Raw genomic sequence first — 27,409 nt, forward strand, 5'->3', positions numbered from 1 at the left:
TTGTTCATTTTCGTTGTTCTGCTCTGTCATTGGAGCAGAATAATGACAATGATGGCAGTGATGAATCCGTCGCATGATGGGCACCAACGGCGCCCCACGGATCCGGTTGGCTTTATTTACAAAACAAAATGTTCTTGCATTCTTTACCAAATCTGATAGGGAGGCACCAACGTAGATGTGAACCCAGCTTAAGGCCTTATTTACATGAGCGTTGCGCACCTCGGATGTGAAAAACAGCAGTTTTTCACGCCCAAGGTGCATCCATGCTCGGCGCTGCGCGACGCGATGTCTCGCATCCCCCATAAATGAGAGTCTATGAAGTCTATGGACGAATGTGTGAAAATATAGGACATGTCCTATTTTCCCAGGAACCCTTCACACGGTCTGTTGAAACAACGGCAGTGTGAACGGCCACATTGAATTACAAAGGTCCGTGGGACGGCCGATGTTTCAACGGCCGTCCCAGTCCTAGTGAGTGCACAGAATACATTCCCTGGGTATCTTTCTGTACAATTCACAAATCAAAGCGTGTACCTATTGATTTAGTAGGTGAATTTGGTAGGTGAATCTAAGTCCTATCGAATTAACATTTAATTACGCCACAAACTGTCACAGGTTGTCCCTGACCATAAGACAGAAATATTTTCTATATATCTTCCCCATAAGTTTATCCACTGGTTATTTTCAATCAGAGGAACCGATGGTATCCTTCTACCAGCCCAGGGGCAGATTGACATATGTCGGGGAACAAACAGAAAGACATTGGGGCAGATTTACTAGCACTTAAATTCAGATATCTTAGAATTAGGGTATATTCACACGGCTTATTTAGAAAACGGCTGGAAAAACAGAAGCTGAACGCCTCCAAACCATCTGCCTATTGATTTCAATGGGAAAAACGGCGTTTCGTTCTGACGGGGTGATTTATATATATAAAAATGTCTATCAGTGTCAATCAATATCTACACTAAGCGTGTCACCCTTACATATAAATCAATTGTTCAACTGATACCTAAATGTATAAACTGTAATTTTTTTTAATGAAAAAAAAATATAAAAAAATTCTATATATGGACACTGAATAAAATTAGCTATAACTATTTACTCATACAGTAGTCACAATTTAAGACCCTCCCCTTGTACTATTTATTTCCAAAAAATCAGAAGCAGATTTTTTCCGACAGGCCGTTTTTTTACGCCTCATTTTCAAAAACCGGGCATAAAAAGCATTGTAAAAAGAAGTGCATGTCACTTCTTGAGCCATTTTTGGAGCCGTTTTTCATAGACTCTGTAGAAAATCAGCTCTAAAACCGGCCGTAAAAAACGCCACGAAAAACGCGAGTTGCTTAAAAAATGTCTGAAAATCAGAAGCTGTTTTCCCTCGTATTTTCAGACGTTTTTTAGTAAGCTTGTGCACATACCCTACGACTAGATATGCCAAATTTGTCACAGCGGCTAATGCTGGATGATAAATGTCTAACTTTTTACCATTTCTTGGTTGACTTACTTTAGACCACTATTTTGCACCAAAAACTTAAGCTACGCCCCATTAGCAGTAAGTAACGCCACAAGATATAAACAGACATTATATTAGGAAATTAATTGTACATGTCACATTAAGATAAAATAGAAATAAAATGTATTCCTGGACAACCCCTTTAAGATTACCTAGCCTATCTGGCCAATAGGATCAACAATTCATCAAAACAACTCTCACTGAGCCAAAACAGATGAACAAGGTGTCAGTCCCCCTGATACATGCACCTTGGTATACGTTTTACCACAATCACCCCGAGTGTAAAACATAACCTTTAATAACTAAGTATAAGGATCAATCGTATACTGTACTGTTTATAGCACAATCACTTTTCTACATTCACAAACAATCTTATATGGGCCTCATGGAATCTATAATGGTCCTCAATATGTCCTAGAAAATGTAGGGCAGAGTTACTTGAATGTGTGATTACACAAAGTATAATAAAAGTCCACACAACACTGGAGAAAAAAAAAGAAAGAAAAACCTCTGATCTAGAGATATGTCTAGCCTAGAAATGTAATCACAGATATGACTCAGCCACAAGGTAACAGTTATTAGCACAACCTAACAAGCTCATGTCACAAAGTAACTGTAAGTAAAAGTATCAGCAGACTATCCATCTATCTCTAAAATGTGTGATCACAATGTGACAAAAATCACACATGCCGGTTATTTACATATTTAACAAAATAACAAATTCATATCAAATCACAAATTGGTTACAATATTAGTTTCATAGATATCTCAATACTTCTGTCTCATTCGTGTCTCGATATGTTTCCTATTTATGATAAGGTACATCAGGAGGCAAATGACTGATACTGCAACCATAAAAAAGTATCATAGACCAAGCAACATATGCCAAGAAAACGTAAAAGTATAAAGTCCATTGTGTGAAAAAAATCGACATCACCGCCCTCTAGATGTCGATAAGTGGCCTCATAGGTGTCACTCTAGATATACGGTCCACACACATGGAGAGAGAAAAATTCTCATATCGATTGCTGTGCTGGCAAACTACATAGATTAACGTAAGGGTTAAAAAAAGTGCTATCGGTAGTATCATCCAATCAGAGCGTGAAGTGCGAGCATGGGCCGCCTCTAGCGACATTATATATAGAGGTCTATTAAAACAGATCCGTTATACAGCCGTGTATGTGAGCCGTAACTTTAGTTTCCTATCTAATTTCATCATCCAAAGTAAAGGAGCATTTATATGTTACAATTTTGAATTTTTTTAAAAACAGCTAGTATCTGCCAATTATGGGAATAAGTAACAGTATGGGCATGACCAGACGTGGCGGAATTGCTCTGGAATTCCGCTGCGGACAGTCCGCTGCGGAAATCCGCAGCGTACACTTTTCTCCATTGCCTTCCACAGCTTTTTCGCTAGGTTCGTTTACACGTTGCGGAAAACTCCGCTGCGGAGCATAGGCTGCGGTGCAGAATTTGGTGTCCGCAGCATACACTGGTTGTTGCGGACGTGTAGCGGACTTGTTGCAGACTCATTGCGGAATTTCTCCATTGACTTCAATGGAGAGTCAAAATTCCGCAATGAAGTCCGCAGATGTTATGTGTGCTGCGTAGCGTATTGCTTTTACGAACATGATATTTCCACATTCTGGCTGGACTTATGTATTTCTAGGTCTACAGCCCCATGCACACTAACGTAAAAACGGCCATAATCACGGGCCATTATTACGGCACGGGCAGGCCCATAGAAGTCAATGGGGCTCCCGTAATTACGGGAGACTACGTGTGTGCACCCGTAATTACGGGAGCATTGCTCGGCGACGTCAGTAAATAGTCACTGTCCAGGGTGCTGAAAGAGTTAAATGATCGGCAGTAACTGTTTCGGTACCCTGGACAGTGACTACCGATCACAATATACATCAACCTGTAAAAAAAATAGAAGTTCCTACTTACCGAGAACTCCCTGCTTCTTCCTCCAGTCCGGCCTCCCGGGATGACGTTTCAGTCCAAGTGATGACTGCAGCCAATCACAGGCCAGTCACAGGCTGCAGTGGTCACATGGACTGCCGCGTCATCCAGGGAGGTCGGGCTGGATGTCAAGAGAGGGACGCGTCACAAAGACAAAGGCCGGTAAGTATGAAATTCTTTTACTTTTACTAGGGAAAGGGCTGTCCTTTCTCGCTATCCTGCACTGATAGAGAGAAGGGAAAGTACTTTCACCTCAATACGCAACGGCCAGTCCGCATCAATTTACTGCACATTTTAGGCAGAGCCGCAACAGAATCTGCAACGCAGATTATTTGCGGCATTGATGCGGACAGTGGAGGAAGAAATACGCCATGTCTGGTCATGCCCTATTAGTGAATTAACATTTATGCAATTGCCCTACATACTGTTTTAACTGGCTACAAAGGTGGAGCTGCACATTAAAGAGAACTTGTCACCTTTCCGGGCATGTCTGTTTTATTCCCCAGTAGTACTGGAGTACATTTTCTTACAGCTCTGCATTGTGTTGTTCCTCTGAAATTACTCCTGGAATTGTGAGTCATCAGCACTTATTGGACAGCGTCACAATGTGTAGGGACGCCCCATTAACAAAGAGACTTGTAACACCAAAATATCAATTTATGTATACATTGCCAGGAGGAATAATAGAGGAAAATGCAATGCAGAGTTCTAGAAAAAAAATGCTCCAGCATTGGTATGTCCTGGGGAATACAAGCATTTATTAAAACAGAAGATTTGACAGGTTCTCTTTAATGGTTTTGTCTTTATTACCTATTGATGATATTGTGTATTCTATCTGGCAATCTTTCTAGATGTTTCTTTGAAGTTGGTTTGAAAATAACATTTCATGATTATTACAAGTTTAACTTGTCCCTGTTATGTAATTGCAAAAAAAGCATAAAGTTGTAAATTATTTGCTGCCTCACACCTATTTTTATATATTTTACAGGCTCCAAGGTGAGGGCGGTGAGAGTGAAGACTTTCTTTTACGTGAAGCCACTAGATACTATAAAAAATATTATTTGTGAAATAAATATTTTTTGTCAGAAAAATAAAAATGTATGCCAAACACCATAGCAAATACTTGTTACAATGCAGTCCGCATTCTGTATATTGGACACTTCTCGGAGCTGCATTTCAGAGAGTCATTGGCTGATAATATGTAACTGCTGCAAAGAGTCACATTCCCTTATTATTGTCAATTTGATACATTATTTTGGGACATTGCCTGAAGTTGGTAAAACAGAAAGAAATTCTATAAACCAGGCAGCTGCAATAAAACATGTCAATTTTCATTTAGACCTACACAAAACAAGCGATCTGAGTGACCTTAGACATGTCATGACCATATCAATTGACCTTGTCAATTGTAGTATTAGCAAAATTGAGATTTTGTTTTCTTGAAAATTATGTTTAATTATATAAATTCCATTGAAATGTTGTCCAAATCATTAGTGTGCTATGTGGTAGGACACAGAAAATACCTGTCACTAGGTCATTGACTATTACTAAACATTTCAAGAACATTCTGTATCGTCATATTGAATACTTTATTTTTATTGTTGTCTGTTGTATAAAAACATACATGAAAGGTGTTTTCTCATCAGGGACATTTATGGCATATCAACAGGATATGCCATAAATGCCAGATAGATGCGGGTCTCACCTGGGACCCACACTTATCTCTACAATGGGGCCCCCTAAACCCCGTTCTACCTTTCACGGTTCCCGCTGCCACTTGTAATTTCCGACTATGTAATGAGAAAACAGCATAGCACGCTGAGCTATGCTGTTTCCGTAACTCCAATAGAAGTGAATGGCGGTTATGGAAACAGTGTAGCTGACTTATTTTACCTGCCATTAAGCACACACACCCTGCTGCGCTGTCTATATAGACAATACAGGATGGAAGTGTGTATCTTCAATATAGCTCACTAGGTGAAGTTCTTTTTTTAACAAATAAATAGTTACAACATTTAAAAAACAGGACAAACACATTAATTCTCATAAATATACCTAAATCTAATTAATTAACTTAAAATAATCAAATACATGATACATTCCCTTTAATTATACAGGAAAAAATAACTATCTCCATGATAGAAGTGCTGACTGCCTAGGGTGTAGTGTGTTTATTAGACCTTAACCGATTTGTGGGCCGAGGGCTGGACACTGTTAGGAACAATCTTCTGTCCGTGTGATGGCTCCAAGGCATTTGGATGTCTGCCCTATGAACTTTCAATGAACTTTTCCATAGTCTCACTGCTAATTAATGCTGTATGGCAGATTCAAGTGCTTACCGCCCAAGGATGTGTGCGTTTATTAGACCTTAACAAATCTGGGGGCCATGGGCATCATCAGAAAAAAGTATCATAGACCAAACAACATATGCCGGGAAAACCTATAAGAATAAAGGTCGTTGTGTGAAAAATATCTACATCACTGTCAATAACTGGCCTCATAGGTGTCACTTTGTAGATATAAGGTCCGCTTGTATGGAGAGAATAAACTGCTCCAGGTTGATTGATGTGCTAGCGAAATGCATAGATTCTCATGGGGTTTAAAAATTGTGCCATCGATAGTATCATCCAGAGAGAAGTGGGGACATTTATTCGTAGTGAGACTATGGGCGCACGTTCATGTCCTTCCTGTTTCCCCAGACATTTTGGTCACTCTAGATAACCTCAATTGCAAATGCAAGTGATGGTTTATGGCCCATTAGTGATTTGGTTACCTGCTCTATGAAATCTCAATGTAGCCTCAATAATTATATACAGGCAAGTTTGGGCAATTACTCCAGTCTGTTGAATCAGAAAGCCATAGGATTTCAGTTTCCGAGTTCTCCTGGGGTCAGGTTACTTTCCAGGTAGACTCTGAGCATTTTTGCATCTTTTTAAGGCCTTGTGGCTCATTCTGCTGAGACAGCTGAAAATTAAGCTCTCTTATACCCAGGGTGCAGCTGGAACTGTTGTAATGGTTCTCAGTATTGCAACGTATTATAAGGGCACAATCAGACGTGGCGGAATTGCAGTGGAATTCTCCAGCGGCCGTTTTTTACATTTGTTTCTATCCATTTTTAGGTAAGTTAGTTCAGACGTTGTGGAAAACTCCGCTGCGGACCATAGATTGCGGTACAGAATTTTCCCTCCGCAGCATGCACTGACTGTTGCGGAGAAGAAGCGGAATTTCACTGCGTATTTCAGCCTCTGCCATGCAAAAACTGAAATCTGTGGCAAGTCCGCTGTGATTTCTGCAACGTCTGAATTTCCTGTCAAATATGCAAATGTTGGTGCAGATTCATTGCGTAATTGCCCCAAATCTGCACCAACATTTGCAGCGGAAAAACTCTGCCACGTCTGACCGTGCCCTAAAAGTGATTAAATGATTGCATAGTGAAGTTCCCTAGTGGGACTAAAAAAAAATTATATAAAAAATATGAAACGGTTACATTATTTAATCTACACGGTAAATGACGTAAAAAGTAAAATAAAAAACATTACCAGAATTGCTGTTTTCTGTGCACCTGGTCTTCAAAACAAATTGGTTAAAAAGGTATCAAAAAGTTGTATGTAGTCCAAAATGGTACCAATAAAAACTACAAGTCGTCCTGCAAAAAAAAAACCCTCATACAGCTATGTCAGCAGAAAAATAAAAAAGTTATGGCTCTTAAAATATGGCGACACAAAAACAAATAATTTTGAAAATAGTGTTTTAACGGTGTAAAAGTAGTGAAAAAAAACAAAAAACTATATCAATTTGGTATCGGCGCAATCGTAACAACTGAATAAAGTTATTATGATATTTATACCACATGGTAAATGGCATAAATTTAAGACGCAAAAAAGAATGGCGAAATTGTTGTTGTTTTTCTATTCCCCCCCAAAAAAGTATATCGATACATTATATATGCCTCAAAATGCTAGTAGAAAATACAACCTGTCTCTCACAACAAGTCCTTATACAACTATGTAGCTGGAAAAATAAAAAAGTTATAGCTCTTTGCATGCGACGATTGAAAAACATAAAAAATTGGGTGGTCATTAGGGCCTAAAACAGGCTGGTCACTAAGGGGTTAATCCTTAGTAAAAAGCTCTGTTATTTTTGCTAAATTTTCTATAAAACACAACCCCTTTAATGCAAACAGGGAAATGTGGTGCAGTTGCACTTAGCAACCAATCATGTTGTCCCTTTAATTTTCCAAAAGGCCTCTGTAAAATAAAAGCTGGAAACTAATTAGTTCCTATGGGCAACCGCTCCACTTATTCCTTGCATTTGTTTAAATAAATCTATCCCAAATGTGTTTCAGATTTGGTGCAGATTTGGATCTTTATGTTTGAGACATGCGTTTTTTTTAAGCATCGTGTGACATGTTTTGATTTTTATTAGTCTATGTATTGATGATTAGTGTGAAATATAACTAAAGCTTATGTGCTCTGCATTTCTTCATTTACAGTAGTTTATGTTATGAACAATGTGCCTTCATTTGCTGGACATATACTGTACGTGTTACTGCTAAATCTTAGGCTGGGTTCACACAACCTATTTTCAGACGTAAACGAGGCGCATTATGCCTCGTTTTACGTCTGAAAATAGGGCTACACTACGTCGGCAAACATCTGCCCATTCATTTGAATGGGTTTGCCGACGTACTGTGCAGACGACCTGTTATTTACGCATCGTCGTTTGACAGCTGTCAAACGACGACGCGTAAAAATACAGCCTCGTCAAAAGAAGTGCAGGACACTTCTTTGGACGTTTTTGGAGCTGTTTTCTCATAGACTCCAATGAAAACAGCTCCAAAAACGGACGTAAAAAACGGCGCGAAAACGGCGCGAAAAACGGCGCGAAAAATGCGAGTTGGTCAAAAAACGTCTGAAAAGCAGGGTCTGTTTTCCCTTGAGGGTATGTTCACACGTAGTCAACAAAAACGTCTGAAAATCCAGAGCTGTTTTCAAGGGAAAACAGACCCTGCTTTTCAGACGTTTTTTGACCAACTCGCATTTTTCGCGGCGTTTTTCGCGCCGTTTTCGCTGCGTTTTTTACGTCCGTTTTTGGAGCTGTTTTCATTGGAGTCTATGAGAAAACATCTCCAAAAACGTCCAAAGAAGTGTCCTGCACTTCTTTTGACGAGGCTGTATTTTTACGCGTCGTCGTTTGACAGTTGTCAAACGACGACGCGTAAATAACAGGTCGTCTGCACAGTACGTCGGCAAACCCATTTAAATGAATGGGCAGATGTTTGCCGACGTATTGTAGCCCTATTTTCAGACGTAAAACGAGGCATAATACGCCTCGTTTACGTCTGAAAATAGGTCGTGTGAACATACCCTGAAAACAGCTCTGGATTTTCAGATGTTTTTGGTCACTACATGTGCACATACCCTTACTTTCTTTGAGACCACTTTGCTCTGTTCTGCCTTCAAAATACAGATAAATGAGTTGGAAGAGTATTTTAGTCTCCATGTTCATCTGATATAGAGCAGAACTATACAGGTTTAAAGAGCGAACAACCTGAAAACGCTAATGAAATGTTCAAGGCTTTAATGGAGGAATGATGTAAAAGCGAGTAGAATGCATATTCAAATACTACCGCTCTCTGTGCATTAAGTGTTTTTAATAATTCCTTCCAATAAAATTTTTATTGGATGTCTTCTTCATAGGAGTTTATGTAGAACTCAACATTTATATTTAAACCTATAGTGTAAATAAAAAAGGTTTTTGTGAATTTATCAGGAACATTTATTCAACTTATGTACTGACTTTAAAAAAATCAATTTAGAGCATACAATACTTTAATCCACACTCTGAAATTTTTGAATTTTGGAATATTGCAGCATTTAAAAGTGTTTTCCCATAATCATTATTTACCACCTATCCAAAGGATAGGTGATAAATATCTAATCGGTGGGGGTCCGAACGCTGGGACCCCTACCGATCACGAGAACAGGCTTACTTTGCCATTCCTGGGAGCCCCATAGGAATAGAGCGGCAGTGTGAATGCTCGACCACCGCTCCATTCATTTCTATGGGGCTGCCGAGCGCTAATTTCATCAGCCCCATTGAAATTAATTAATTATTTTTTGCGGGACGAGCTGTAGTTTTTATCGATAACATTTTTTGGTACGTTGAACTTTTTGATCACTTTTAAAAAAATTTTTTTTAGAGCTAAGTTGACCAAAAAACAGCGATTTTGGCGTTTGAAATGTTTATTTTTTACGGCGTTCACCGTGCATGCTAAATAATGCTATATTGTAATAGTTCAGACTTTTACGGACACAGCGATACCAATTTTGTTTACTTTTTTAATTTTTACATTACTTTAGGGGAAAAATGAGAAAAGTTTTTTTTTGGAACTTTTAATATATATATTTTTTCACTACTAAAATCTTTTTTTCACACTTTATTAGCCCCCCTAGGTGACTTGAACCAGCGATTGTTTTGCAGTATATTTTCATGTTTGCAGGCTTCTGTTAAGCCCTGCCACAGCAGAGGCAGAGTGAAGGCAGCCATGGGAGCCCTCATTAGGCCCCTGGGCTGCCATGATAAATGTCATCAACCCCTGATATCATTGCGGGCGGGGGGGGGGGCGATGAGCTGTCGGAGGGGGCCGCACCCATCTTTTCAATGCCTCAGATGCTGCGGTCGCGATTGACCGCAGCATTTGAGGGGTTAAACAGCCAGGAACAGCGTGATCGCTGTTCTTAGCTTTTAGTCCCGAGTTTCCGCTGTAAAATACAGCCGACACCCGCAGCATATGTAGCACGCTCCAAACATCAGCCCCCGCACCCGGACGTAATAGCACCTTCAAAACAACAAAATTTTAAATACGGATTTCATACGTTTTTCTTTGCTTTATTCATATATTCATGTTGCATTGTACTGAATAAACAGTAAATGTCCTTCATATTTTTCCCATTTTCTATAGTCCGGTGTTTGGGTTTAGGGTTTGGGTTTAGGTAATAGATACTATAGTTCTAGCCATTTGTGGCACACACGTCTATGTATATGACACTTTTGCCTTCCCTGGTATGACCTTGCTAGCCATCATTGAAAAGTCAACAAAATCTTTAGACAATTCAGGATGTTCATAGTAGAGGTTGTCAACCTTTGTAGAATCATAGAAATATAAACTATGTCTGCATTCATACCCTTAGGTTGAGAAACACAGAGGCTGAAAGGATGAACTATGCCAATGACATCAGTGACATCATTACTAGAAATAGCGTTGTGTTCAGATTTCTATAAAACTAAATGAATTAAGAGAAATTACATGAAAATGATAGTAACTACAACTATCAGACCAAATCCTGACTACCTAGTATGTTCTCCTAATGTCAAGGACATGTGTATCATGACGTGATGATGTTTGACATGAAAATGGTTTTGGATTTAGTGAAAATAAAACAAAATATTATTATTCACAGCAATATACAGTGGTCCCTCAAGTTACAACTCCGGTTACAATATTTTCAACAAACATTGGTATTTCTGGGCCCTTGTAACTTCAAACCACAATCAACATGCAATGCCACAAAAGGTCTGGATCCCGGGCGTGTTTGATTGGCTGGAAGATCCAGACAATCAGCATTGGCATTTTACTGGTTAAACACCTGCTGTAATGCAGTGCATGCCGTGATTGGCTCTCTAGTAGCGCCTTTCTACACTACAATACTACATGTCCTGTACTGCGCGTTACCTGCACAAGGGTGAGTTGTTCCTTTGGACACCAGGCGAGGCCGGCTCCATGTTATATTTCTTGTACACTGTGAACCAATTACTAGTTTTCCATAGAGTTATGGCCTTAAGTTACAATATTTTCAATTTACAATCGTCGCCCCAGAACCAATTAATATTATAAATTGAGGGACCACTGTCTATGAAATAATTTTCACCCTACTGTAAATTATAAGAATATTGGAAATCACCAAGGTTTTCCCTGACCATATAAAAGTAGGAAACAGCAGGATGAGGGTGTTTATATAGGTCACAGAACGCTGAAGTTACTTCTAGTAATCTTCATAAAAGTAGGGGTAGCATGATTACTTTGAACACACACCTCGGCTGCTGCAGAACCTCTTTCTGAAGAGTAGGGCCAACATCACACACACAGTTTTGATGCAGTTTTTGTGGCTGTTTTTGGCTCAGGTTTTTGAGTCAAACACAGCAGTGGACACATGTATCACTTTATACCTTTCGTTTTTATGGATCCACATCTGGTTTTGGCTACAAAACTGAGCCAGAAACTGCATCAAAACTGTATGTGATCCAGGCCTAAGGGTATATTCACAATAGTTGCAGATTCAGCGCACAAATTTCTGTGGCTGAAAAATAAATTCCATGCATCTGAATAGGATAGTCGAAGACATTTCTGCAACAAATCTGCTGCGTGTGAACTAAGGGAGATTCCTGTTTATGATTGACTTATGTGAATAGCCCTCATCCTTTAGGGGCAGGTTCACACGTGGTGGAATTGCTGTGGAATTCTCCAGCGGCCGTTTTTTACATTTGTTTCTATACATTTTTAGGAAAGTTACTTCAGGCGTTACGGAAAACTCCGCTGCGGACCATAGGCTTTTCAGAGAAGAAGCGGAATTTCACTGCGTATTTCAGCCTTTGCAATGTAAAAACTGAAATCTGTGGCAAGTCCGCTGTGTTTTCTGCAACGTCTGACTTACCTGTCAAATATGCAAATGTTGCTGCGGATTCGTTGCGTAATTGCCCCAAATCTGCACTAATATTTGCAGCGGAAAAACTCTGCCACGTCTGAACGTGCACTTACAAAAAGGTCTTCAGCGTCTAATGTGTGAACAGGAGTAACTTGAAGCACCTGGGCCCCAATGTGAAACATCTGAAACGGTCTCTCATCTACCATATATTATTCATAATACTGGTGTCTTCTTATGTAACAGTGGGGCCTTTGTGTCCCCTCAGGCAATATAGGGTCTGGTGCCACTACTACCTCTGAACCCCCTATGTCTATGCCCAAGAAATTGTGTATTATGTTGTTTTGTAGCAGCTGGGACACAGAATTGTACATACATGCTGGAACTGCTGAAGAACCTCTTTTAAAAAGTCAGGGAGAGATGACCAGTGCTTATGTAGTGTCATTCATCCCTGTGTTAGCTTTATGTACTGATATCAGATCCATTGTGAGGTTTTAATATATTTTGACATGATACGTTTGGATCTGTCTGAAGAAAGAGAAGGCAAAAACTCTTCACTTCCCTTTTAAAAAAAATAAAAAAATATCTGTCAATTAGATATCTACTCTATGCAAGTCTACACCGTTCAGCCATAGCATTATAACCACCTGCCTAATATTGTGCAGATCCCCCTCGTGCCGCCAAAACAGCTCTGATTCATCAAGGCATGGACTCCACAAGACCTCTGAAGATGTCCTGTGGTATCTGGAACCAAGACGTTAGCAGATCCTTTAAGTCCCGTAAGTTGTGAGGTGGGGCCTCCGTGGATCGGACTAGTCTTTCCAGCACATCCCACAGATGCTCGATCCTATTGAGATCTCGGGATTTGGAGGCCAAGTCAACACCATTCCTAAACAATTTTTTCAGCGTGGCAGGTGCAGTAATGCTTCATTCATATATCCGTTCAGGCTCTATTCTGACGTTCCGTCGGAGGGTTCCGTCAGAATAGAGCCCTGACTGACACAAACGGAAACCATAGGTTTCTATTTCCATCACCATTGATTTCAATGGTGACGGTTCCTGTCCCAATGGTTTCCGCTTTTCTCAGTTGTGCAAGGGTTCTGTCGTTTTGAAAAACGACGGAACCCTTGCACAACTGTGACAAACGGAAACCATTGGGACTGGATCAGTCACCATTGAAATCAATGGTGATGGAAACGGAAACCTATGGTTTCCGTTTGTGTCAGTCAGGGCTCCGTTCCAACCGAAAGCTCAGACAGAATGTCAGAATAGACCCCTAACAGATATGTGAACGAAGCCTAATATGCTAAAATAAACCACTGCTATTAGGAAATGAAATCACAGAAATTATAAAACAACAATGCTCACTTGTTTTGAACTGGAGCAGGTAAATGAAGAAGAGAATCAGGTTACTCTGTAGTGCAAATATAGTGAGTTTACTTTACCACTCTTAGGGGAGATTCACACGAGCGTTGCGTTTTTGCGCGCGCAAACAACGCGGCGTTTTGCGAGCGCAAAAACCATTTGACAGCTGCGTGTGTCATGCGTGTCTGATGCGCGGCTGCGTGATTTTCGCGCAGCCGGCATCATAGAGATGAGGCTTGTCGACGCCCGTCACTGTCCAAGGTGCTGAAAGAGCTAACTCTTTCAGCACCCTCGACAGTGAATGCCGAACACAACAGCGAAAAACCTGTAAAAAAAAAAGATAAAGTTCCTACTTACCGAGAACTTCCCGGCCGTTGCCTTGGTGACGCGTCCTTGGTGACGCGTCCTTGGTGACGCGCCTCTCTTGACATCGGGCCCCACCTCCCTGGATGACGCGGCAGTCCAAGTGACCGCTGCAGCCTGTGATTGGCTGCAGCCTGTGCTTGGCCTGTGATTGGCTGGAGCTGTCACTTGAACTGAAGTGTCATCCCGGGAGGTCGGACTGCAGGAAGGAGACAGGAGTAATCGGTAAGTTAGAACTTCGTTTTTTTACAGGTTCATGTATTTTGGGATCGCAAGTCACTGTCCATGGTGCTGAAACAGTTTAACTCTTTCAGCACCATGCACAGTGAATCTCTCCCGACGTCGCGGACCGGAAATTTTTTTGCCGGGTTCGGCCAAAACGAGTTTGGCCGAACCCGGTGAAGTTTGCCTCGGTTGTCGGGGTTCGCTCCTCGCAAAGACACTCCGTTTGGATGCTTGGAAACAGAAAAGCACGTGGTGCTTTTCTGTTTTCATTCATCCTTTTCACTGCTGTTGCGCGAATCACGCTCGTCCCACGGAAGTGCTTCCGTGTGGTGCGCGTGATTTTCACGCACCCATTGACTTCAATGGGTGCGTGATGCGCGAAATACGCAGAGTTATTGAACCTGTCGCGCTTTTTGCGCAGCAGACAAACGCTGCGCAAAAAGCACGGACTGTCTGTACTGCCCCATAGACTTGTATTGGTCCATGCGTGCCGCGTGAAAACCACGCAGCCCGCACGGACCGAATACACGCTCGTGTGAATCCCCCCTTATGAAGCTTAAATCTGAAGCTGATTCCATCTGTCAGAAGACAACTCTCTCCTTTACACCATGTGGTAGGTATAGAACGCTGTAAGTGTTGGTTGGCGATGGTCTGGCTGGGTTTGTATAGACCCCATTCCAAAAAGTATGCTCTTCATGTAACAATATGTCATGTGAAAAGCATGATTTTTTGAATGAGGGACTATACCCCTGTCATTGGGTTCCGTCAACGTTGGGTTTCCGTCATGCGCTATGTTGTCCGGCGTTTTCTTTAAGGAAATTGCAATGGAGGCTCCTAATGTAGCCTCCAACGCATATGTGAACGCATCCTTAGACATGGACACATCTGTACTTAGTGTTAGAGGCTTTTGTCTAATTTTTTGCTAAATCTGTGTCCTGCTCCATTTCTAACACTGAAAATGAGTATCTTGTGCTATCAGAACTGCCTGATTGTCATGCACAAGCGATCTTCTATGCATTACCCACAAGGAGCTGCAGAGAACTGACGGCCACACTCTGATTGATATTGATGAAACCTCTTATGTACATCAGGCAATCAGGAGCAATTTAGGAAGACTGACTATAATTTTCTGTTAATTCACTCAAAAATTGTTATACATTTATAACATGAAGAAAGAGAATAATAGAATTGCTTGTGATGAGTCTTTAGAACATAATCCGTCTCCTCCAAAAACATCAATACCCCATCATTCTCTCTGGTATAACATTGTGTTTCTAATTCTAATACTTCAATGGTAAATAACAGAACAAACAATATTCCTTAGAAACCAATTTATTAAAAACAGAACATCTCCATGTTTCAGAAACAGTAGAATTTATTAATTTTAAATAACAAGCATGATGCAATTTTTTTACTCAATTACTGTTATTGTAAATTCTTTTCAGACAAAAATATTATTACAACACAAAAATAATAACAATGTACATATTTACAAAATAGTGGAGCCAAGTTCCCCATTTATCAAAACTGTCAAACAAAAAGTCTATCTAGGTGGTCCATAGCACCAATCACAGCATACCTTTTATTTCTCCAGAGCAGTTTAAGAAGTTAAAGCTGATCTCTGATTGGTTGTTATGGGCCAAGAGGGCAGCGTTTCCATCAGACATTTTTAATAAATAGGGTCCCAAAATATTTTTCATTTGTCATATAGATGAACACACACGTAACATATTGACTAATAACATTTACATGCAAATCTGGCTCCCATTTGTGTTGAATCCGGATATGTTTTTGCTTATTATTTCCTTTGTATACTGTGTACTACAAGGAAAGTATTATCTCTCTTCCGCAATATTCAAGAGGGTCATGTAGCTTTACAAGGACAAATGGTCAGGGCACCTCGGGCTCTTCTTTTTTTTTTTTACTTCTACATTCTTCATCTTTAGGTAAACCCCTAAACACCTAGTGTAACAATATAATAATTTTTCTGCATAAAATGATTCCCCTTCCCACATACGGTGGCTCATTGATCTTGTATTCTGTATGACCACTACCCGTAGGTGTGCACAGTGGGTGTTATTGGAGTGCCCATGCACACATTTATGTGCATGCCTAGATTTTTTTACTGAGGTATTGTGAGGCCTAGTGACAATTGTTAGTTTCTAGAGTTTTGGATCTTTTACCATATCTATGATCTATCTTTGCAATAAGGTATCTAGGTACTGCATTTATTCTATAATGTACGGACATATGGTTTGCACTAATCTCTATTCAGTGGAGCACCCAATTGCAGTGAATAAAGTCCAGCAATCCACTCAGAAATACATATATAAAAATTATATGCAATGGGTCTACGCACGGTATAGTCCGGATAAAAATTCAACACACTGACTCCAGGAAAAGTTCCTCACCATCCCCAATATCAAGGAAATTTGGAATGTGGTAGATGATGTATCAGAATTTGGTGTTTGTACTGCATGGTCTCCCAGCCTTCATATAAAGTGGTTCTGCAAAGGATAAAAGCAGACAAACATAGCGCAGACTGCAGACTATCCGGACTATAAAGTGTGCAGTTCCATTGCATATAATTTTTATAACTGCATTTATTCTGTTATCATATTTGTAAACTATAGGGGTACTTCGCTTTGGACAAACCCTACTTGCAAGAGGGGTATCTTGATTATATACCACTGAGACCCCAGCGATCAGCTGTTACACAGAGGGAAACCTGGCAGTAAGTGTTTTCTTTCCCTGCAGCGCCATCACAGGGGAAATTAAGCATTGCACAGGGCTCATTCAAATGAAAGGGTTGTTTGTGTAATACAGGACAGGACAGGACAGGTGCTCCAGAGCAATAGACACACTTGGTAACCGCTCTCCACTCTGGCCAATACATGAGGATCCAGAACACAAGACCTCAATCCCCACCCCTATTAACTCAGAATTCACTAGATTTTTAAATTGGACAACCCATTTAACTTATGAATCGAGGGGAGAGGGCTAAGAGCCAGAAAATGTGCGTGGCGTACTACAAATCTGATATTTGACAGAACTATTGTTTGTGTAGTGGGGTTACAAGGTATCGCTGCCAGTTAAACTACACACTCATTTACAGACTCTTGCATGGAAAATCTGCTCATTTAACCTGTCACTAGACTTTTGTCCACTAAACTTCCACCATGTCATTATTCTACCGTGGAATAGCTTTCTAAACATGCCCCTGTAAAAAGTGTCAGTTTAAGCATTATGTATTAAAAGAAAATAATAATACAGTGTGTGCTGTATGTAAATTACCCGAGAAGAGTCATGTAGGCGGTACCACTATACTGAGGAGTTAAGCAGTTCTGGTTTGATTGACATCCCACAGGCTGGAATACATCAATTCAAGACCGCTCCGAAAGCAACCGCTGCAAGCTCAGATGAAGCCAAGGCCAATACACCTTGCTTCACTGCACATGCGCCTGTTGCCACCAAAGGCGGCAAAGGATAGCACTGATATACTGCATTACTTATAGCATGTATGGTACCTGACAGACATGATGAAATACCCTCAAAATTAATTTATAAATAGGAACAGCATATTTTACATAACATTTATTTCTTAACCCTTAACATTAAACCTTTCTCTGCCGCGACAAGTTTCGCAGCATATTCGCAGCAAAATACGCAAGTGTTACATGCGAATATTGCTGCGGATTTCACTCCTTCTACATTGAAAAGAAGAAACCCAAAGTGAACATTCAGAATAGAATTTGAAAATACGCATCATGCTCTGATTTCCATGTGGAAAATGTCCAGAAGCTTTTGGATGAGATTTTTTAAACCTCATTCCTCTTGCCTGCAACATCCTTCCGCTATGGATTTACTGCCTGCAAATCCAGAGAAAAAATAACATGAAGAAAAATTCCTGTATCTACCCCCCCCCCCCCACCCAGGTCACTGAAGCGTGTACAGGGGGAGACATGACAGTAACAGGCTGTGAACTTTCTTCCTGATATCATTCCTCCCCCTCATCCCTCCATTACACAGACACAAAACTACACCATGTTCCAAATTATTATGCACATTGGATTTAAGTGTCATAAACATTTAATTATTAGTTTTTCAATTAAACTCATGGATGGTATTGTGTCTTAGGGCTCTTTGGATCATTGTAATCAATCTCAGACACCTGTGATAATTAGTTTGCCAGGTGTGCCTAATCAAAGGAAAACTACTTAAGAAGGACGTTCCACATTATTAAGCAGGCCACAGGTTTCAAGCTATATGGGAAAAAAAAAGGATCTCTCTGCTGCCGAAAAGCGTGAAATAGTGCAATACCTTGGACAAGGTATGAAAACATTGGTTATTTCAAGAAAACTTAAGCGTGATCATCGTACTTTGAAAACATTTGTGGCTGATTCAGAGCAAAGACGGGTTCGCTCAGATAAAGGCATAATGAGGAAGGTTTATGCCCGACAAATTAATAGGATTAGGAAAGCAGCTGCTAAAATGCCATTGCAAAGCAGCAAACAGGTATTTGAAGCCGCTGGTGCCTCTGGAGTCCCGCGAACCTCAAGGTGTAGGATCCTCCAGAGGTTTGCAAGTGTGCATAAAGCTATTATTTGGCCACCCCTAAACAATGCTCATAAGCAGAAACGGTTGCAGTGGGCTCAGGAATACATGAAGACTAATTTTCAAACCGTGTTGTTTACTGATGAGTGCCGTGCAACCCTGGATGGTCCAGATGGATGGAGTAGTGGATGGTTGGTGAATGGCCACCATGTCCCAACAAGGCTGCGACGTCAGCAAGGAGGTGGCTGAGTCATGTTTTGGGCTGGAATCATGGGGAGAAAGCTGGTAGGCCCCTTTAGGGTCCCTGAATGGTATGAAAATTACCTCTGCAAAGTACGTAGAGTTTATGACTGACCACTTTCTTCCGTGGTACAAAAAGAAGAACCGTGCATTCCATAGCAAAATTATCTTCATGCATGACAATGCACCATCTCATGCTGCAAAGAATACCTCTGTGTCATTGGCTGCTATGGGCATAAAATGAGAGAAACTCATTGTGTGGCCCCCATGTTCCCCTGACCTCAACCCTATTGAGAACCTTTGGAGCATCCTCAAGCAAAATATCTATGAGGGTGGGAGGCAGTTCACACCAAAACAGAAGCTCTGGGAGGCTATTCTGACATCCTACAGAGATATTCAAGCAGAAACTGTCCAAATACTCACAAATTCAATGGATGCAAGAAATGTGAAGGTGATATCAAAGAAGGGGTCCTATGTTAACATGTAACTTGGCCTGTTCAGTTTTTTTTTTATTGAAAGAGCTTTTGATTTCTGTAAATATGACCTCCTGATGCTGCAAATTCAACAAATTACCATTTTAGTTCTCTTTACAACCTTTAAAATGTTTTGATCTCTGTTGTGCATAATAATGTGAAATAGTGCATTTTGAGTTTTTTTACTTCTAAAATCTGTTATCATTAGGAGATTTGTTCAATAAAATTAGCATTATACTCCAACGGTTGATGGCTTGAAGATTATACTGACTGTCATTTGCATCGACTATTTAGGAAAATCAGCAAAAAATAACATTTGCATAATAATTTGGAATGCGGTGTAGGAGGTAACACTTTTCATCCTGCTCCCTGACTTCAAATGAGTGCTGCGCACCGCTAAGATTATGGAATTTGTGGCAAAAATTTAAATCTCCTTGGCAGAGAGAGGGTTAAAGGAAAGCAATTTTAAAATAGCAATTTAAAACATATATAATGTTTTCATCCCATTTTGAGGCAAAGATAAATTCATAATTCTGCTGGTGTCCAGTGGCGATCCAGTTCATCGTGGGATCTGAAGTCACACATTTGGCGCTATGGGGTTCATTCATGTCGAACCACATGATATGCCTAATATGTTTTGCATTACATTTTATTGTACCATTTGAAAATTTTATAAACATCTTATGTTTTAAAAAGATTGGGAAGAAAAACTTCCTTTCTGTTTCCATAGGCAACCAGAAGAATTTTAAATCATTAATTAAAACTGTCTAACAAACAAACTGGCCGTGTTGTCCATAGCAACCAATCACTGTGGCATTTTATTCCCCCCAGATTAGTGTAAGAAATAAAAGCTGAGCTATGATTGGTGCTATTGACAAGGCCATTTTTCTGTTATCTAAAATCATATGTTTATTAATAGGGGAAAGGAAATAAAATAACTGAATACGCAACGTTTTCTGTAGATTAAAAATTTGAAATGTTGTGAAAGTGAAATTACAGATGAGTTTTGAATTTTCTTTGTTTCAATTATATTAAGGAAACCAATTAAATACAATATCGTGACATGCTAGCAAAAACCTGGACTGGCTGCAATTCACATCACAACCACTGGGTGGCCACACATAGATACATATAGCATAGACATCTTTTGACAGAGTATCGCAAAATCATGTTTTTTTTCAAAGCGGGTCATCTCACACCACACATCTCAGGATACGTAAAGATAAGGAACATTTGTGCATTTGCACCATTTAACTTGTATTAACTGGATGTCATGAAGAAACATTTTCTACTATATCTAAAATATTCCTATTATATCTAAAATATCAAAAACCTTCTCTTTATTATTAGGGTATGTACACACGGCCTATGTTCAGCCGTTTTTCGGGCCGTAAACGACCCAAAAAACGGCTGAAAATACTTGGGGTGAACGTTTCCAAACATCTGTCCATTGACTTCAATGGGAAAAACGGCCCGTTTTTTACGTGGCCGTTTTTAAAAACAGCATGTAATATAACGCCACGTAAAAAAGAAGTGCATGTCACTTCTTGAGCCATTTTTGGGAAACATTTTTCATTGTCTCAATAGAAACACAGCTCAAAAAACGGCCTTAAAAAACGCATCAAAAAACACTTGATGCATAAAAAACAGCTGAAAATCAGAGGCTGTTTTCCCTTGAAAACCGCTTTGGATTTTACAGCCGTTTTTTGTTAAGCGTGTGAACATACCCTTACACATAGGGGGAATTTATAAACTGGTTTATGCTTCTTTGTAGCTTTTAAATTGGATGGGGTGTAGCGGAGGGCGTGGCCTCCCGTGGACCGGCAGATTTACTATAATTTATGCCAGATATTGATGCGCCAGAAATTGATGCTTATGCCTCTTAATAAATTTGGTGCATTTTACTCCAGCGCAGTTCAGTTTAAGACTGGAGTATAAGGCTGGGTTCACACGTGGCGGAATTTCACTTGAATTCCGCTGCGGACACTCCGCAGCGTTAATCCGCAGCGGAGCCGTTTCTCCATTGACTTCCACTTAAATTTAAAAGTGTTCGTTTAGACGATGCGTAAAATTCTGCTGCGGAGCATAGGCTGCGGAGCGGAATTTGGTGTCCGCAGCATGCTCTGTCTGTTGCGGAGCAGTGGCGGACTGGTTGCGGACTCATAGCGGAATTTCTCCATTGACTTCAATGGAGATTCTAAATTCCGCAATGAAGTCCGCAGCTGTCATGCACATGTTATGCTTTTGCGTCTTGCTTTTTTAACATGACATTTCTTAATTCTGGCTGGACCTATGTATTTCTAGGTCTACAGCCAGACTGAGGAAGTCAATGGGGCTCCCGGAATTACGGGAGTGTTGCTAGGAGACGTCAGTAAATAGTCACTGTCCAGGGTGCTGAAAGAGTTAAGCGATCGGCAGTAACTGTTTCTGCACCCTGGATAGTGACTACCGATCCCAATATACAGCAACCTGTAAAAAAATAGAAGTTCATACTTACCGAGAACTCCCTGCTTCTGTCTCCAGTCCGGCTTCCCAGGATGACGTTTCAGTCTAAGTGACGGCTGCAGCCAATCACAGGCTGCAGCGGTCACATGGACTGCCACGTCATCCAGGGAGGTAGGGCTGGATGCCGAAAGAGGGATGCTACACCAAGACAACGGCCGGTAAGTATGAAATTCATTTACTTTCACTAGGGAAAGTGCTGTCCCTTCTCTCTATCCTGCACTGATAGGGAGAAGGGAAGCACTTTTCCCGCAGTCCGCAACAGCTAGTCCGCATCAATTTACTGCACATTTTGGGCAGATCCGCAGCCGTAATCCGTAACCCGGATTAGGTGCGGCATTGATGCGGACAGTTGCGGAGGAAATCCGCCACGTGGGGGCATGCCCTAAAACTCCCCCCATATTTTTGCGCATCCATACCAAACTAGGGAGTTTTCTTTACTATTTGACGTTTTAGTTCACTTACACATTCAGACTTTAAAAAACAACACCTTTCCATATGCACTATTAGGGCGTATGGATGTCACAGAGGGGGACTCCTTTGCTCAGAACCCCCTCTATTAGCCAGAGCATAGAGCATAGAGCTGCTAGCATAGACTCACCCAGTCCATTTATTGCATGGCCATTGATTTCAATTGCCAGCATGTAATACCACATTTCCCCTCCAGTGGCTGGAGATATCTGAAGTCAGACGTGCAGGATCAGCTAACATGTTTTCATTTACTAGGGACTTGTTTTGATGAGACATCACTTTTAAATTGTCCATATAATACTTGGTTAAAACTGACATTTTGACTAATTTGCATGAATGTTAGGCCAATGAAATGGCGGAAACATCCTTTGTCACGCTAAAGAAACTATACTATGTACATATATATATATATTTGCTGTGCTCTTTTTCAGTGGGAACACTTATACAGAAATATTTGTTTACAGTATTTGTATTAGGGATGGAACTACAGGGGAACAAGAAAGATACGTGGACTGATTGCACAATGTGAGATAAGAAGCAGTGAAGAGATAAGATACAGATCAGTTTACCAGTAGTGCAGTGAGAAACTGTACTACCTGTGTCTCCAGGATCATATATGTAATATATATATATATATATATATATATATATATATATATATATATATATATGTATATATATATATATATATATATATACATACATGTAAGAGAAGATATGACAAACACTACTGAATGTAATAACAGGCACAATTACTAAGCGTCTGATCACAGTAATTAAAGAGAACCTGTCCCCTTCTTTTTTATTTACTTACCAAAAGTAGCTTAAAGTAGCTGTGCATTTTGGAAGTCATTTTTTAGAAGGGTTCCCTGATGAAAAACTGATGATAGATTTTGCCACTGCTCGGACCCCAGGGAATGAACTATAATCTGTGCGGCAACTCAGCAGAAAGCGTTCAATTTCCCTACAGCCCCACAGCAAGGGAAATGAAGACGGCTCAGATTTGCTGGATCCTAGAGAGCGAAAGACACTCTTTGTATCTGCTATTCTTGGTGGGTGATAGAGGAGAGTCCTGATCAAGGAACCCCTCTATTAACTCAGAATTTTTTTTTTCTTCATCATTGTTTTTTTAATTGCAATATGTCAAACTAATAATAATGCACAATAAATATTACTATTTTATAAAACAAACAAAATAGAATTCTCTATGTTGTCTTGAACACGACCGAGTGCCACTCCGGCCGTTTATCAGGGCATCCGAGTGGCATCTGATAGTTTTCATGGACTCACTTCAGTGGGTGAATCGGGTACGTGAAAAACTGACCTGACTCTGATTTATGGAAAGATAGCACATGTCCTAACTTTCCCCGCATCACAGGTGGGATTCGGGCGGCACACACGGTGTGTGCAAGAGCTCTAATAGGTTGTTTGAAAAGTAGTTTCTAAACCAGGCAACCCCTTTGCTGCCATTTTAATACATTAGGCAGGTTCTGCAAAAGTAGCACTTGTCCTGCCCAGCTTCTTCTCTAGTGCCTTCCCAGTTAGTACAGACGGGAAAATAATGACAAAATATAATTTCAAAATAACATAGGAATGTGTTGATCTTAAAAAGAGAAAAAAAACCCAAAGGGGACAGATTTTATTTGAAAGATGATAGAAAATCAGCATATTTAAGGCATGCAAAACTAAGGTATACCTGTTCACAAAAGTGATACTTTCTCTTATTTTACAATACTCATCTCAGCTGGACTATTGATTTACACATCTCCCATATCCCAAAAACAGTGATAATATCAGTTTGTTAGATATTTTTCAAAATGTAACCAAAATGTACATAAACACACAATTCTTCACCAGCTTTTACCAGTCCATACGAACATAAACTTTATGCTCAAATAAACTTACCGGTATTACGTCCACAAAACATTAAAAAAAAAGATACATAGTTATAATAAATTAGATAAAATAATTGGATGGTTGTAAAAGCCTAAAGAGCAGGAAGTGCTATAATAAAGTCACAAAGTTCATATAGAAGTCCATTGGTCATCAGGGCTGCAATAGCCCTTACTCACTGTACAGATGTATTAAATTGATACCATTTATAGCTGCATGCTATATGTAGTCTTTGCATCATTGTTGCTTGTCTGATATTGTTGCAGGTGTTAAATGACTGTTGTTTCAGTTTGCATAATGGATGGCGCCCTTGAGTTTCGTTTAAACTGAGGTGCACATTCAGAGCCATTACGTGAAATAGATAGACTGTGTAGGCGGTAGTCTCGGTTTAAGTATCTGTTAAGATAAAGACTCCCCCATTTTCTTTTTAACTCTCCTTGAACCTGGTAAAGGAACAAAGAAAAAGAAAAAAAGAAAAAACATTTGTCAGTGGTAACAAAAAATAATATTTTATTGTGTGTATTAAAGCAGTGGTCCCCAACCTTTTTTGCACCGAGGACCAGTTTGATTCAAAAAAAAAATTCCAGGGACCTGTGGGGCAGGGCGGGGTGGGTTTTAGAGTCAGTTCACACATTGCATAAATACGGCGTGTACCTGTATTATAATACCTGTATTATGTTGCGGAAAATCTGTAGCATAATACAGTAGCAGTAAAGTGGATGAGATAAAACAAGTCTCAGCCACACTCTGCGTAACTACTGAGCAGAAAAACGCTCAGAAATGGACCTGCGGTGCAGAATTTTATTCCACAGCAAGTTAATTGTATTTGCGTAAACACTTCTTATTTGTTGCGGGTTTTCCCCATTGAATTCAATGGAAGGTAAATCCTTCAACAAATAGCAGCAGGGGCGTAGTTAAAGGCTCATGTGCCCTGGTGCAACAATTCAGCTTGGGCCCCCCTACCCCTCTCCAACACCTTGAGACCCCTGCCCATGCCTATGCCCAGCCACCTTGCCCAACAGTCCCAATGGATTCCCCCACAGTATAATGCCCCCATAGCTGCCTCCACGGTATAATGCGCCCCATAGCTTCCCCCACACAGTATAATGCCCCCATAGTATAATGCTTCCCATAGCTGCCCCCTCACAGTATAATTCCTCATAGTATAATGCTCTCCATAGCTTCCCCCACACAGTATAATGCCCCAATAGTATATTTCTCCCCATAGCTGCCCCACACAGTATAATGCTCCCCATAGCTGGCCCATACAATATAATGCTCCCCATATCTGCCCCCTCCAATATAATGCCCCCAAACCCGTCCCCTTACAGTATAATGCCCCCATAGCTGCCCCCACAGTATAATGCCCCCATAGTATAATGCCCCCATACAGTATAAGGCCTTCCACACAGTATAAAGCCCCCCTTAGCTGCCCCATACAGTAAAATGCTCCCATAGCTGCCACCATATCAGCCCCCCTTCCATACCCAGTATAATGCCCCCATATGTGCCTAATAAAAAATAATAACATAATTACTTACCTATCCCCGTTCCCACGACAGGTGGAGGATCCTTCCCCTCCGGTCTGTTCTATGAATGACTCGACGCAGACAGGCGCGATGACATCACAACATTGCACCTGCCTGCACCGAGCCGCTTGTGGCAGCGTGAATGCTGGGGCAATGAGCCGTCACTCTTGCCCTAGCATTCAATTCAACTGTATCTGCACCCTATTCACTTGAATATGGGAAAGTGAGAGAGCTTTGTAGCATATATTCAAAGATCAGAAGCAGATGTGGCCCTAGGTTGGATGATGCCTTGTGTAGTATATTATTTTGATACCCCCTTCTTAGGGTGTAAAGAGAAAGTGCCCAAATAATACAAACATAAGTGGCCACATATTACCACCAGACATTAGCTAAAATAATGCTATTGTATCAATAAAGCTGCATTCTGTTCAGTGGGCTTTCCAAGGTTTCTGCTCCAAGTGTAGTCTTAACTCCAGGTGCAAAGGCCAAAGGCGCCTTCTTCAGTAATGACAATTGATGTGCCACATAGGTCGCACACACCTAATGCCGGTCCTGACCATAACTGTAGATATTTTTCATAATTTCTGTACTTCACCATCAACAACTATTATACTTACTTCTGTGTTCAAGAAACAGTATAGAATTGCCACCACCAATCCCTATAAAATAAAAAAATTCTAGAATAAATAAATACATAATAATTGAGAAAATAAAATAATGCCCAGTTCACACAGTTTTTTGGCGCTGATTTTGACACGGAAATCGCATCAGAATCAGCGCCAGAAAACGTCTGTAACCGCCTCCCATTGATTTCAATGGGAGGTGGAGGCGTTTTCTTTTCCTGAGCAGCTTCTAGCTGTTGCGGGAAAAAAAGAGGCATGTCCTTTCTTGGCCCAATTCCGCCTCTGACCTCCCAATGAAATCAATGGGAGGCAGTAAACTGCGGCAAGAAAGTGCAGATTGAGGCAGATTTTTTCTGCCTGCAAAAAACTCCATGTGAACTAAGCCTAAAAGAATTCAAAAATGTATTTTTCATTACTTTTGAATTACCTGAAATGATCCAATGCACAGCTCAAACCATATCTGACAGTCACTTAAACTCGATATCGGAAAAACAGCAAACACCATATAGTGAACTCCGAACAGTGGAATAAGCAAAAGAGTCGATTTTGTAAGTCGCCTGTAATAAAGCAAAGAAGCAAAGAGAAGCTCCATGAAGACACAACGTATTGTCCACAGAATATTTTATATTAGTGTGCAAATTTTAATCTATTATCAAATTTAATATTCAAAAATTGTATACTGTAGTTGAAGGTGTTGTCCAGGAATAGAAAATTTTTTTTTTTTTAAAGTCAAACTGCACCACTGTTTGGCATGGGCTGTTGGTGGTATTGCAGCTCAGTCCCATTCACTTGAATGTATCTGAGTTGCAATACCACACACAAACAATGGACAAGTATGGAACTTTTCTGATAAAATAAAGGAGGACCTTTTATTTAAAGCTGGACAACCCCATTAAAGTTTACACCTCTTGCACACGACCGGTGTAAAAAACGGTCCGAGTATCGGCTGGATTTCCCGGCCCGACCACGGTACAGGTGAACAGGACTC

At 40.4% G+C, this 27,409-nt stretch overlaps 1 protein-coding gene across 1 annotated transcript in view; it reads right to left on the bottom strand.

Annotated features, from left to right (window-relative positions):
* Positions 1-23,107: 23,107 nt before the first annotated feature.
* VIPR2 (vasoactive intestinal peptide receptor 2) overlaps positions 23,108-27,409 on the bottom strand; it is a 103,378-nt gene continuing 99,076 nt past the window's right edge. Inside the window, exons 11-13 of the mRNA XM_075828703.1 lie at positions 26,849-26,978; positions 26,416-26,457; positions 23,108-24,712 (exon numbers count right to left, since the gene is read on the bottom strand). Coding sequence (XP_075684818.1) covers positions 24,539-24,712; positions 26,416-26,457; positions 26,849-26,978 — 346 coding nt within the window. The 3' untranslated portion in view covers positions 23,108-24,538. The remainder of the gene's footprint in view (positions 24,713-26,415; positions 26,458-26,848; positions 26,979-27,409) is intronic.

This window comes from Rhinoderma darwinii, chromosome 5 (genome assembly GCF_050947455.1).
Source record: "Rhinoderma darwinii isolate aRhiDar2 chromosome 5, aRhiDar2.hap1, whole genome shotgun sequence".
NCBI classification, from domain to species: Eukaryota; Metazoa; Chordata; class Amphibia; order Anura; family Rhinodermatidae; genus Rhinoderma; species Rhinoderma darwinii.